General features: G+C 40.0%; 1 protein-coding gene and 1 long non-coding RNA gene across 5 annotated transcripts; one reads left to right on the top strand and one right to left on the bottom strand.

The window, feature by feature from the left end:
* Nucleotides 1-5247: 5247 nt before the first annotated feature.
* LOC111209337 lies at nt 5248-8901 on the top strand. 4 transcript variants are annotated; one of them, XM_022709137.2, is made up of 6 exons: nt 5261-6504; nt 6535-7227; nt 7334-7486; nt 7600-7868; nt 7960-8044; nt 8110-8901. In XM_022709137.2, exons 2-6 carry the CDS (start codon nt 6676-6678, stop codon nt 8713-8715), a joined length of 1665 nt encoding a protein of 554 aa, XP_022564858.2. In that variant the 5' UTR covers nt 5261-6504; nt 6535-6675; the 3' UTR covers nt 8716-8901. The 4 variants fall into 4 exon arrangements, with proteins under 4 accessions (XP_048624530.1, XP_022564858.2, XP_022564859.2 ...); XM_022709138.2 differs by having other exon boundaries at nt 6617-7227; XM_022709139.2 differs by having other exon boundaries at nt 5261-6449.
* A 594-nt stretch (nt 8902-9495) lies between these two features.
* On the bottom strand, nt 9496-13456 carry LOC111209355. The gene is made up of 8 exons (XR_007328649.1): nt 13299-13456; nt 13126-13210; nt 12572-13006; nt 12058-12454; nt 11795-11959; nt 10848-11660; nt 9914-10646; nt 9496-9830 (listed from the first exon to the last, which is right to left on the bottom strand). It is a non-coding gene; the product is annotated as an uncharacterized LOC111209355 (long non-coding RNA).
* Between the last annotated feature and the right edge of the window lie 385 nt (nt 13457-13841).

A 13841-nucleotide genomic window follows, 5' to 3' on the forward strand; every position in this document is an offset into this window, starting at 1 on the left:
CGTGGGCTGAAGGGGTCCCTGGTAGTTCGACGCCTAAAAGGGATTAAGAAATCTTATTCCCCGGACATACTCTTTCTCGTTGAAACGAAAAATCCTGATGATGTAATCCGAGATGTTGGTGCTCAGTTAGGCTTTGATTATGTAAAGTGTGTATCACCTGTTGGTATTGGGGGGGGGGGTATAGCTTTATTCTGGAACAAAAATATTGATGTTACGTTCTACACATTAGATGGAAGATTGATTGATTGTAAGATAAATAATAAAACAACCTCTTTCTATTTGTCTTGTGTTTATGGCAATCCAATTCGCAGTCTCAGACACATTCTCTGGGAAAAGATTGAAAGAATAGCCACGAGTCGAGTTGGCCCATGGTTAATGTTAGGTGATTTCAATGAAATCAGATCACCAGATGAGAAAATTGGTGGAGTTCTGAGACAACCATGGAGTTTTGTAGATTTTAATAACATGTTATCGCACTGTCATATGAGAGATCTCCCTTTCATCGGTAATAACATGACTTGGAGCAATAAAAGGAAAGACAATCTTATACAATGTTGGTTGGATCGTGGTTTTGCTAATGATGAATGGCATGCTCTGTTTCCAGAATCTAAGATCACTTATTTGGAGATGATTGAATCTGATCACAGACCTGCTGTGATACAAATACGTAAACATTCAGATCATGGTCGTAAATGCTTCACCTTTGATCAGAGACTACTTGAGAATAAGGAATTAAGACCTATCATTACAGAAAGTTGGCTCGGCTATGGAGATGATCTCAATACATCTTTTACCAATCGTATTCGACGTTGTAGACAGTATATCTCTGACTGGAAGAGACTAAATTCAACAAATGCAGCCAAGCGTATCCGCGAGCTTACAGAGGAAATAGACGTGGGCCATCTTGATCCTAATGTATCTTCAGATCATCTAAAAAGTTTACAACTAGATTTGGTGGACGCTTATAGGCAAGAGGAGGAGTTTTGGTACCAGAAAAGCAGATTGCAATGGAATACAAAAGGAGATCGTAATACACGCTTTTATCATGCTACCACCAAGAATCGACGATCTCGAAACAACATAACTACAATTAAAAATCAACAAGGAGAAGACTTAGATGGTAATTTGGAAATCTCTCAAGAAGCCATTACTTACTTTACTGATATGTTCTCTACCTCTGGACCATTACGAATGGGAAATACATTACATTCTATACATTCAGTCATTACGCCTGAGATGAATGACAATTTGATCAAGGATATCACAGCTGAGGAAGTCAAGGAAAGTCTCTCCGCCATTGGAGGTACCCGTGCTCCTGGTCCAGACAGTTTCACTGCTAGTTTTTATCAAGAATATTGGGAGATTGTAGGCTCTTCTATAGTGCGAGTAGTGCAACATTTTTTCGATTCAGGAGAGTTTCCGGACGGTTTTAACCACACTAACTTGTGTCTTATACCTAAAGTGAACCCTCCTTCAACTATGAAAGATTTCCGACCAATTGCATTGTGTAATGTGATTTATAAGGTTATTTCAAAAATTCTGGTTAGGAGGCTCAAATCCATACTTCCAAGCATAGTAACAGAGAATCAAGCAGCGTATATACCGGATCGTCATATCTCCGACAACATACTCCTCGCTAACGAAGCCTTTCACTCATTGAAGAGCCGGGATCGTTGCGCAAAGAACTACATAGCTGTTAAAACGGACATCAGTAAAGCATATGATCGTATTGAATGGGGCTTCCTAGAGGAAGTTCTTAGGAAGAAAGGTTTCTCAGAAAAATGGATCACATTGGTTATGACTTCCGTAACAACGGTCTCTTTCTCTGTTAAGGTTAATGGTAGCCCGTATGGAACAATATACCCTACTCGCGGAATTCGACAAGGCGATCCATTGTCCCCGTACCTATTTATTATCTGCGCAGATGTCCTCTCTCAGATGATTACCTTATCTGTCCAGAACCGAGAGATCACACCGTTACGATTAAGTATTGGAGGACCACCTATGTCTCATCTCCTTTTTGCTGATGATTCACTATTTTTCATCAAAGCTGATATCCAGAGTACTCAACACCTCTATAAAGTCTTCAAGGAGTATGAAGATGCCTCCGGTCAACTAGTCAACCTAGACAAATCTACTATTACCTTTGGAAACAAGGTTTTTCCTCATACGCGCGAAGCTATTACGAATATTTTGAAAATTAATACCATTGGCGGAGGTGGCAAGTATTTAGGACTACCAGAAAGATTGAGCCGTAACACACGTAAAGAGTTACAATACATACGTGATAATGTTCTCAAAAAGGTCACAGGTTGGGAGACACGTTTTCTAAACCAAGCTGGGAAGGAGATTCTAATCAAAACCGTCGCTCAATCCATGCCTGTGTTTTCTATGAACGTTTTCCAATTACCAGCTAGCCTTTGTGCTGAAATTGATAGTATCTTATCTGGTTTTTGGTGGGGTACCAAAAATGGAAAACGCAAAATGTCCTACATTTCTTGGAAAAAGATGGCAATTTCAAAATCTAATGGAGGGTTAGGATTTCGTGATCTACGATTATTTAACCAGGCTCTCTTGGCAAATCAACTCTGGAAGATCTCAAGACGTCCACAAAGTCTTATTTATAGATTTTTTAAGCACCGGTATTTTCCTAGATCATCTATTTGGAATGCTAAGCTGGGATATCAGCCTTCGTATGGATGGAAATAACTAATGTATGGAAGAGAATTACTGAACCAAGGTATGCAAACTAATATTGGGAATGAACTGACTACATTACTTTCTGACAACTGGCTACCTACGAAGCCTCCCCGAGCTCCGGTACTACTTCCATATACAAACCCCACCTTGACAGTCAATACCTTGATCAATCCAGAAACAAATCAGTGGGACAATGAAATTATTTCTGACCTGATTGAACAACAAGACCATTACTTGATTCAACAACAATTCCTTTCAGGACTTCAACCGGAGGACACAAAAATATGGAGCCACACGAAGGATGGTAACTATTCAGTCAAGTCAGGATATTATTCTACTATTGGAACATCAGAAAATTTACCAGAAGTTTCTCCCCCGCTAGCTTCTCACCCAGACATAGCGAAACAAATATGGAAGACTGAAACACAGCCAAAGCTAAAACTTTTTCTGTGGCGTCTTTTTTCTGGCGCCTTGGCTATCAAATCTACACTTCGGCGGCGGCATATCAATGTTGATCCTTCATGTGTTCGGTGTTGTAATATTGATGAAACACCAGAACATTTATTTTTTCACTGCCCATTTGCTCAATCTGTTTGGCGTCTCTCTGGTTTTCCTTGTACAAAGATTCTGGATCTATCCATTTCCATGAAAGATAAGTTCAGGGACCTTCTTTGTATTACCCAGAATAGACAACTTGATCCTCTGTTGCGTTCAAGACCGATATGGAACTTATGGCGACTATGGAAATGTAGGAATGAACTAATCTTCAATTCTAAAGTATGGTCCCCAGGTGGCCTTCACTCAAAGGTAACTGATGATCTAGTAGATTGGCATCGATTTAATCAGATTCCTACAACACCAACAGGATGTACCAGCATTACTACTACTGATCAGGCTCTTAAGTCTTGGCAACTGCCACCGGCAGACTGGGTTAAATGCAATTATGATGTTTCTCACCATCATGGTCGTCAAGAATCAGGAATGGGCTGGATTATTCGAAATAAATTTGGTAGAGTTCTTGACTGTGGAATGGGTAGATTTGAAGGTCGAAGTACAGTAGAAGAAGGCGAATGTACTGCATTAATTTGGGCTATTCAAGCAGCTTACTCATTGGGATACAAGAAAGTGATCTTCGAAGGAGATAACATACAAGTCACGAGATGTTTACAAACTGCAAGCATTAACCTGCGATTGGAGAATTATCTAAAGACTATCTCGGCTTTGAAATCTCATTTCAATAACATCAGGTTTATGTATCGTAGTAGATCTGCAAATTCATGTGCTGATTTATTAGCCAAAAAATCTTTAACGTCTGATAATGCATGGAGTGTGTTCCATATGTGTCCCCTATTTTTGTATAACAATGTCATGACTGATCTTTTAATATAAACGGAACTTAGTCGGAAAAAAAAAAAAAACGAAGATATCATATGGGTAATGATTGTGTGGATCAGAGTAAAGCAATACTGTAAACAAAGGTATTTTCAATTATTGTTGCTGTAAACTGCTATAGTTCTCAGATATGTTATACATAATTTATGACTAAGAAAAAAAAATATATATTAATATTCTTTATCATCTCTTGACACCTAGGAATTTAGGAGATGATATTTGTGGTGTTAGTACATTTTTGACCCATAAAAGTACATTTGATACAAGATAAACATAAAACTACCTCTAGGTTCACCAACCAATAGTGTTTGAATATTTGATATTTGATATCTTTTAAAAAAGGAAATAAAATTGAATATCCAAATTAGATTATATTTTTAAAATAAAATAATAAAAATACATAAAAATAGTTACAAAAAATAAATAAATTAATATTGTTAAATCTTCAGCGAAATACTAAACCCTATACCCTAAATCCTAAACCCTAAACCCTAAACGTTAAACCTTAAACTTTGGATAAACTCTAAACCGTTGGAAAATCTTAAACCCTAAATCATACATTAAAAACTAAATTTTACTAACACTAAACCCTAAATCCTAATCACTAAACCCTAAACCCTTGGGTAAACCCTAAACCCTTGGGTAAACTCTGAACCCTTGGATAAATCATAAACTCTACGGTTTAATTTTAAATATTTTTGATTTAGAGTTTATGATTTATCCAAGGGTTCAGGGTTTATCCAAGGGTTTAGGGTTTAGTGATTAGGGTTTAGGGTTTAGTGATTAGGGTTTAGTGTTATTGAGATTTAGTTTTTAATGTATAATTTAGGGTTTAAAATTTTCCAATGGTTTACGGTTTATCCAAGATTTATGGTTTATAATTTAGGGTTTGGAGTTTAGGATTTAGGGTATAAGATTTAGTATTTTGCTAAAAGTTTATCAATATTTATTTATTTATTTTTTGTAACTATTTTTATTTATTTTTATTGTTTTATTTTAAAAATATAATCTTATTTGGAAATTCAATTTTGTTTCATTTTTTAAAAGATATCAAATATCAAATACTCAAACACTATTGGTCGGTGAATGTAGTGGTTGAACCCAAGAATTTCTCTTTATATAAAGGTTAATTTTTTGAGATAATTGGATCGTATATACCCAAACCGATCATTAATTAGATTTGTGCCATACTTAAATCCGACGATGAATGCAGACGTTTTAACCCCTACGTTATCAAACTAATGAGATCCTTAAGTCTGTATTATAGACTTGTGATCATGTCGGATTTCAGTTACCGAGAGAAGCTACTCCTACTGATAAGAGGCGCGTGAGGCTGATTAAGGACATAATGGTAGGAGAATAGTTCAAAGCACGCGACGGTTGCTTTTCTATAATGGCACACTTTCGTAATTTTTATACCGTTTGCTATTTTTCATTTTTTTGAAATACATCCCACAAGACTTCACAAATCTCCATCACCTAAAGCACGATTATTCAATCGGAACTGAAGAACAAACCTTCAGTATGTCGACTCCGGAACTTCCACCGAGGATTTTCGCCGCCGGTGAAGAACCATCGGGCTATAGAGTTAACTCGTATCACAAAGTGAAGATCACTCAGACGATTCTCAGAGCCCTCACGGAAGATGAAGTCGAATTTTTCAGAAATTCATCATTTTCCAAGGTAATTTCCCATGATGATAATCCTCCACTCTCTGGCGCATTCTGTTACTTTCTCCTGGCTAGGAGGTTCAAGACCAATAAAAAATATGAGTTTTGGGTTTTGTTCGCCGGTACTCTGATTCGAATTTCTCTTAGAGAGTTCGCAATTGTCATTGGGCTTAACTGTGGGAGATTGCCTAATTCGAGAGGCCGCAAGAGGAAAAAACCCCTTAATGAGAAACGAGCTATTTGGGTCGCTCAAGTCGGTCTCAGTGGGGATGATTGTGGACATGCTCAAGAACAAAAAGGTGAAGGACAGGGATACACGCATCAAGTTTGCATGCCTCGCTATTGTTACCTCGGTTCTGTTACCATCTTCTCACACGCCGAAGGTCAACCCTGACCATGTAGAGTTGATTTGTGATGTAGACGAATTCATGGCATATCCTTGGGGGCGTGTGTCTTTCCAGGCGCTAATGTCGTCTCTTCTTAAGAAAGATGAACTTGCTCTAGCGCAGGACTCATTTGCGCTGTAGAAGCTATCAAATTAGTGATGATTGCATCGGTGCCTGAACTGAAGGAAGAAGTGACACCTAATGCTCCAGTTGTAGTACAGGAATCAGATAGTGAAGATAAGGAGAACGAGGCAGAGGCATCAGACCAAACTACATGTGAAAAATCATCAAACAATGCCAAGTATGTACTAATTCCGGCTCATGCGAAGACCATGGACCTCGAATGCAAGATATCGGTAATTTTATTTTTACTTGTTAATTGCTAGGTGCGTGGTCGGTCTATTCTTGATGCACCACATGAGGAGTGGGATCTTGAGGCTGACCTGGGCTGCCCTGATGAACTTGTAGATCCACTGGTTGATACTTTGATGGAACTTGTCGCGTCTTGTTTCCGTTTCTAGAAGAAGATGTTTGAGGGAGGTTTGACCGTTTCAGACTTAACACGTATGAGGAGCCAAAAGCGGAAGGTTAAAGCGTCGAAGGAGAAGAACGAGAAGGAAGATTCCGCTGAATTCACAGAGGGTGACACTCCTGACCTAGACGCCAGCAATCTAATTGCCAATATGGTGTCCACGCAATTGAAAGAAGAGATCAGCGGCATTGTGGAAAGGGTGACTACTAGGGTTGATTTGCAGGTGAAGAATGCGATCATGGGACTGAACCCGGAAGAGAGGATCAATCGGTTGGAGACATTTATTAACCCGATCCTCGGCTTGGAGACCAGGATTGCTGGCATTGTTGCTGACAAGATAGCTGCAATGCAGGATGCAGTGATTAACTCAGTTTGCTCTCGTCTTCGAAACGATGTACCGGTTAAACCACACGATACCAACCAAAATGTGACTCAGATAGGAAAAAATCAGCCGGACAGGAACGTTGAAAGCAGATCTCTACTATCTGGTCATATTCCTATACAGGGTACCACACAAAACGTTGAACCTGCCGATGCCATTAATAAGGTTATAATTATATTCAGCAGTCCCATGTAACTTCTGAGGTAACCGGTAATTTTTTGTTTAGCGTTGCTTACTGAAGTTGTTCTCTAATAATGTATTCAAATTGCAGGCGTTGGAAAATATCACCCCCGCTACGCTCCCGCTCCCAGATTTGGATATTACAGAAGGCCCAGCCGTTTCTGCAAACCCCATACAGGACAGGAGGACGGGTGTCTTAGATCCTGTTTCGACTGAAGATGCTCAGGTAACCCATCCAAGCGAGGTAATAATGGCGTTTATATTTTCTCTATTGCCTTTGTATGGCAGTGTAGTTTAGTGAATGCTTGGAAGTTGTGCTTAGTAACTCTAAGCTCTTTATCGGTTGGTCTGGATTAGGTCAATGAACCATCATTCTCCCTTGGCGTTGGAGTTTCTCAGGCAGCACCTAATACAATTGTTGTTAATGCAAAACCTCTGGAGTATGTTCTACCGGCTTCCAGGCCAGCTGAGCCACCCATAGCGCCCCGCAAAAGCACGATATCTCGTGTTACTCCCGCTGGGCTGGATGATTTTAAATGCGACCCCACTGTTGTGGGTGGGCTGATCTTTATGAGAGATCTGGAACAGCACTACTTGGGGGTTCTTGAGCAGGTTACAGGGATGCAGTAAGTAACCATTTATTCGATATAGCTGTTGGTAGCTGATAATACTATTTTTAACAACATCAAATTATATTATCTCTTTTCAAATCCGCAGGTCCACCAATATAGGGAGGGACCACTCGGTCCCCATGTTTGATTTCCTTGATATCGCCCTTAGATCAACCCAAATGGCCCCCAAGGTATTTTCGAAGGATTCCATTACATTATCATCTTTTGTGAATGACATTTTGTCCTCTCTTGCCAGGTTATGGACTCTTTAATGGCGTTCATTAACATCCAAACATCCCTGAATGACACCACGGTAATTGTATCAGAAACCAACCTTTCCGCCACCCTTATGTCACACCATTCTAGGTTTGTGAAGACGTCTGTGAAAGATCGACTGAAGTTCAAGTTCAGCGGAGACGCGCTCTGCTGCATCACCCCTCGTTTCAAAGGAAGGCTGTATTTCCCGTTTAACATCGACCAGCAGCACTGGGTTGGTTCTTGCGTGGATTTTAAGGCTGGTGTGCTTCATGTGCTAGACTGCAACACAGCTCTAATGAGCGATAGTCTTATGAGGAAGGAGCTGACTCCGGTCGCAAACATGTTGCCGTTCATCGCTTATGGAGGCAGCAAGGGCGAGTCAAGCGCGCTCGTGAAGGCTTTCACCGTTTCTAGGTGTAAAGGAATCCCACAAGTTGCATCCGCTACCGACGCTGCCGTGATGACTGTGCTTCTCATTGACGCTCACAAAGAAGGTGGCGTTGATGCCTGCAAAACCATAACACCCAGAGTGCTGCCAGGTACTGCGAAGCAGCTTCTCGTCAAGTTTTTCAGACCCATAACGAAAAGCGCTACCAATGAGTGAGGCTCAGTCTAGTCTTCAATATTTTACCGGGGAAAAACTATTGTTCGGATTAATTCTTGTCTTATTTGGTAAACTTTATTCTACAATTTATCTCAACGCAGAGACTCTGCACTAATGTATGACTCTTTTTATTTGCTAAGGAATATGTTTATTGCAAAAAATTTAGTCACTTCTTTTTTCGTTTTACGATATCACATTATATGTTAATTTTCATGGATTTTAGTTGTGAGCATGTTCTGTATATCTCAGTCTCGTTTAGGTAGTCAAAGTTTCGGTCACTGGGACAAGTCCTATGATCAAATGTTTTGTCTGTTAAAGTTTCATGTAATTGAAATTTTCCCCAAGTTATCCAGTTATTCATCCGATTGACACCCATTCATTTGACTGTTGAAGAACTTGTCCCAAATATATTTTTCATCCAACTTTGTTTACATCTGTATTCCCAAAAATTATCTGAATACACAATATACTAACAGCTAACGACAAAACCATTTATACTTTTTACCCTCCTATGTTTTCATTCCTCACCTATTGGCTCTCTTCAATACTCAAATGCATTTGTTTGGTAAACTATTTTGTATTCGTTACCAACGTTTTTAACATGCAAAGTTGTATGTTATAGCTGCCTTTTTTTCCATCACTCGCTTGATTTGTTACTAATTTGTTTATCAGACAACTTGTTTCCACCAACGAGTTTTATTATCTGTCAAATATTATATACCCTTATGCCATTACCTTAAGGTTTACTATATATAATTATAATAATTTCACATATAAATATATATAACAACCAACATTTAATGGAAGTGCTATTTTTTTCATTAGCACATCATAATTTTAGGTTCAAGTCTTACAGTGGAGTGCAACATTATTCCACTCTCTTGTCGTACTTACATATTTGTCAACTAGAGAACAGATTAGGGGAACAAGTTTAGCATATAACATATAAAGACAAGGTCGCCCCCGATCTGACCTTCAAAAGACCATCCTACCATCCGTTGCCACTCCTAATACTTATAGATAAGTGATCAGATAGGCATTCTACAGGTCGCGCGGTTGTGATCACTACCGCCGCACCTGCTACAAGCCCTGCTCCTCTTGAAAACTCCTGTGTTCTGTAACAATAATTGAATTATCAGGTAAATAATTTTGTACCAACTATATATATATATAACTCCTGCTAAAAAAAGTGATATACCCTTATTTCACCCGCTGATGGGATTCATGCCTTCCTGGGTCTTCCTGCTGGCCTACGGGTGTTTTGTGGGAGAAGCTTCATCTCAGGCTGCTCGTTGGTAGATGTGGATGGGTTCACCGGGTTTATGCTCTCTGCGTAAGCCAAGCCCCAGTACGCAGTTGTGTACTCCCTAGCCGTCATGCTTCCCGTTTACTGCTCCTGCAACAGCATGCGTGCAAGGAATTGCTATCATCTCGAATTCCCTGCATGAACAGGTTTTTCTATCGAGATCCACTCTGTAGAAGACACCCCCATCATCACGCACCTCATACTTCGCGTTTATGATTGTGTCGGATTGCATATCCGATAGACACTGTGAAGTTCCTTGACACGATGGCAGCAACCTTTGGAGTTAACGCGCTACCATTTGTGTTAGCAGCAGTGCGCCTACTAGAGAACCAACCCATAAGCATTGTTCTGATGTACTCGATCAGACCAATGATAGGGTACTCTCTTGCTGTGGAGAGGGCATTGTTAAGTGTTAGACCCCTCGAAGTGAGATCTCGCCCATGAGGTGGTCGGCACAGGAAATGTCAATCACCTTAATCTCATTGAAATGAGTATAGAAGTCTTCCACACGGAATGCTCTGGCTGCTCTGGCTATAAGGTACATAAGGTGTTTCTTCTTGAAAATGGTTTGGACATTTCGCTGGAGATGCATTAGGCAAGCGCAGTGCTGCGACTGTGGATAAACCTAGAAATATATTTTTGTTATATCACCATCAGCCACGGATATTATCATATAACTCAATGAATAGCATATAAATAGTATCTTGTAATAATCTTTGTAACAGACAATTAACAAGGTTACGAAATATTGCATTTGTAACAGTCACATATCTCGTTAAACGTTAACATTTGCGAATTATAAAGAATCTAGACGTAGAACTTTTACCCTGCGTATCCCCGAGTAGATGGATGTGTGGCGGTCAGATACGAAAACCAGATCGTAGGAGTCTGGAACCATGGTTTGAAGCTTACTGAAGAACCACGTCCAAGACTAATCGTTCTCAGAGTCTACAATCCCAAACCCAATTGGGAAAATTTGAAAGTTCCCGTCTTGAGCACTTGCTATGAGCAGACGGCCATCGATAATCACCACCTTCCTCATGTAAGGAAATCCTTGTATGCTTGCGCCCAAGGCGAGAAAGAGATACTTGAACCGTTGTTCTCCATCAGGGGCTGGAACCGTTTCCAACGCAACTGTTGAACCTGGGTTCTCAGATGCAATTTTCTCCAAGTAGGATGGCAGACATTGATAAGCAGCCTCTGAGCTTCCAGAACCTTGCCCTATTGCTGACTCTCTGGACTTCCATGCCTTCCAGTAAGTAATGGGGATCCTATGATCAGTACGCATTAGCTCTCTTACTTCCCCCGGGCGTGGACCAGTCCCACTCCCACCACCGTAGCGCTCTCTCATCATGCCTCCGATCACTGAAGCCCCATCGGTCGGCGACTGAACAGGTGTGAAGTGGGTCAAGTGTCCTTATCTCGAACCTAGGGAAACCTCCCATTTTGGTTGCATAGACTCGCCACCCGCATATTGCTCTAACACATTCAAGTAGAATTTTACCCGACTCTGATCTTTTTATCAGGTACCTGAACTTGTTAGCGATTGCGTAAAGTGTCATATGGAGCTTGAAAGCCTCTTTATTCTCGAATACTTGCCCAACCCTAAGATGGTCCTTCGCTTGCAAGTCAGACCCTTCTGCCATATTGAAGAAATTTAATTTAATATATTTCATATCAGCCACAAGTCACTATATTTGTTAAAAGACTGATTGTAAACTAATCATTATAGTAAATGCTAATTGTTCTTATATCTGTAATTATTCGGCCTACCAATTATCTGGCAGTCATCAGAGTCTCCTTCAAATGGAACTCCTCTTACAACCGGTGGGACTTTAATCTGCGTTGGTTCCCTGGCGAGATTTCTGATGACGCTTAGATCACAATCTGCTTCTGTATCCCTGCCGCTGCATTGGTCACTGTTATTAACATCGGTACCTGCGAATTATGAACTATGGCTGTTAATTTTTAACTTATATAATTTCATTCATATGACAATATATACTCTTACTACTCTTCCTACTCTTAATACTCACCCAGCATTAAGGCCAGTGTACCCGAGTTTGGTCCTAGTCCGCCACCTAAAGAGTTTCCTTCTCCTTGTCCCACTATATTCCGCACGCTAGAAATACTGTCTTGTGTCATGATTGCCTTCCCCTTGTCTACCATTGAACAGTCTCCTTTGTTAAGAGTATCGGTCACTTCTCTAAGTATTATCACGCCACCTGTAGCTGGAGGATCATCGTCAGTGTCAGGCGGTCGAGATGAGTCTGTTGAAGAACCTGAATCACTTCCAATAATGAACCCATCATCCTCTTCCAGCTCTCGTGTTAGAGCCTTTTGAATGTCTTTTTGGCTTCAGAAGCTCCTCTGTAGTGCATATCTCCATCAACACGTCCTCGCTAGCTAATAAATAGCCTCTCTCCACTGCACCTGCAAAAACGTAACATTTGTTTTTTCGTTTAACTGTTAACATTTAACTTAGACTCACCAGAAAGCTGTACCAGATACTGAATCGAATTACTGACACGATTATTCTTATACACATACCTCTCCAGCGTGTTAATGGTTGCTGAGCGGGCCTAGGGTTCGCAATGAGAATCAGACCCTCTTCCATAGCCGTTAAACGACGGTAACGGCTAACGTCTGCATCGCCGTAGTATACATAAAGCTCTAGCCACACACAGTCTACACGGACAGCCATGAAAACTTCCACGTCTCTGTCGTCCTTGATCTCCAAAGGTGGTGATGTATACTCATCCGTTTCTTTCATCCAGTCGGGTAACTCGTAAGTGAGAAGAACATGCTCGGTGGGTAAGAGAAATTGTTCAAGCCTGCACTTTTCTTTTACCGTAGCTACCAGCGAACCGTAGCTCTCGTTCTCTTTCAGCTGGACATCGTATTTGGACTCAATGTGGTTTCTGTTGAACCTCCACCTTCCCTGAGCTCAGTCGCACGAGCTGAACCATTTGCTCCAAGTTTTCCCTGAATTGAAATCATATATATTAGTATTTGTATTGTTTATACCTACATACATGTCTTCATATTTCTGTATCATAAGGCCGCAAAGCTAAGATGTTGCAGAGGACAGAGCTCAAGCTAACCTTTGATTAGAGAGAAAACGATCTCTGTCAAACGAACTATGATCTTCGGATCTTCAAGTCACAGCTCTCGTTCTCTCTCTTTTTTCTGCAAAAGGAACCCAAACCGATAATATCTGATTTCCTCTCTACCTATATATTTAAGAGATATCTGAGAAGTTGTGTTTTCCTTTTACCTTTCCGAGGCAACCTCTTCCATATCATCCACTTTGTTGCACAATCCCCCGTGTAAACATGTGGTTAAAATTCAAATAGCTGCAGACCTACTCTCATGAACATGAGTCTAAGAAATCACAGAGCATATCTTCGGTTGTCAGAAAGGACTGCATGACGCCGTTTATCTTACAAAATAGGCTGAGGGCTTTTGGATCTAATTGAAGCCAAAATGGTGGGTATTGGGCTCCTTCTGTCAATCAATGATCACATCTCTAATTTGGGCTTCAAATGGGTCTTATCCTCTAATTCACCCTAATTTTTTTTAGTGTTCAAAGAAAAAATTAAAAATATTTGTTTTTTTTTGACGGCACTCAGTGAGGTACCGAACACTAGTATATAAATAAATACTTAAAAAATATAATTTAAAAAAAAAAAAAAAAGTTTAAAACATAATTTTCGATTTTAAAAAAAAGTTTTGAAAAAAAATCAAAATTGTTTTTATAAAAAAGTTCAAATTTGAAAAAGTATAATTAGAAAACATTGGTTGATTCTACTTTATTTAT

This window comes from Brassica napus, chromosome C9, assembly GCF_020379485.1.
Source record: "Brassica napus cultivar Da-Ae chromosome C9, Da-Ae, whole genome shotgun sequence".
Taxonomy (NCBI): domain Eukaryota; kingdom Viridiplantae; phylum Streptophyta; class Magnoliopsida; order Brassicales; family Brassicaceae; genus Brassica; species Brassica napus.

Bases quoted from the DNA above. Each gene is read 5' to 3' on its own strand.
- LOC111209337 (XM_022709137.2), top strand. From the start codon at position 6,676: ATGTTTGAGGGAGGTTTGACCGTTTCAGACTTAACACGTATGAGGAGC. The intron at 7,869-7,959 runs GTAAGTAACCAT...TCAAATCCGCAG, and splicing joins GAGCAGGTTACAGGGATGCA to GTCCACCAATATAGGGAGGG. The intron at 8,045-8,109 runs GTATTTTCGAAG...CTCTCTTGCCAG, and splicing joins CAACCCAAATGGCCCCCAAG to GTTATGGACTCTTTAATGGC.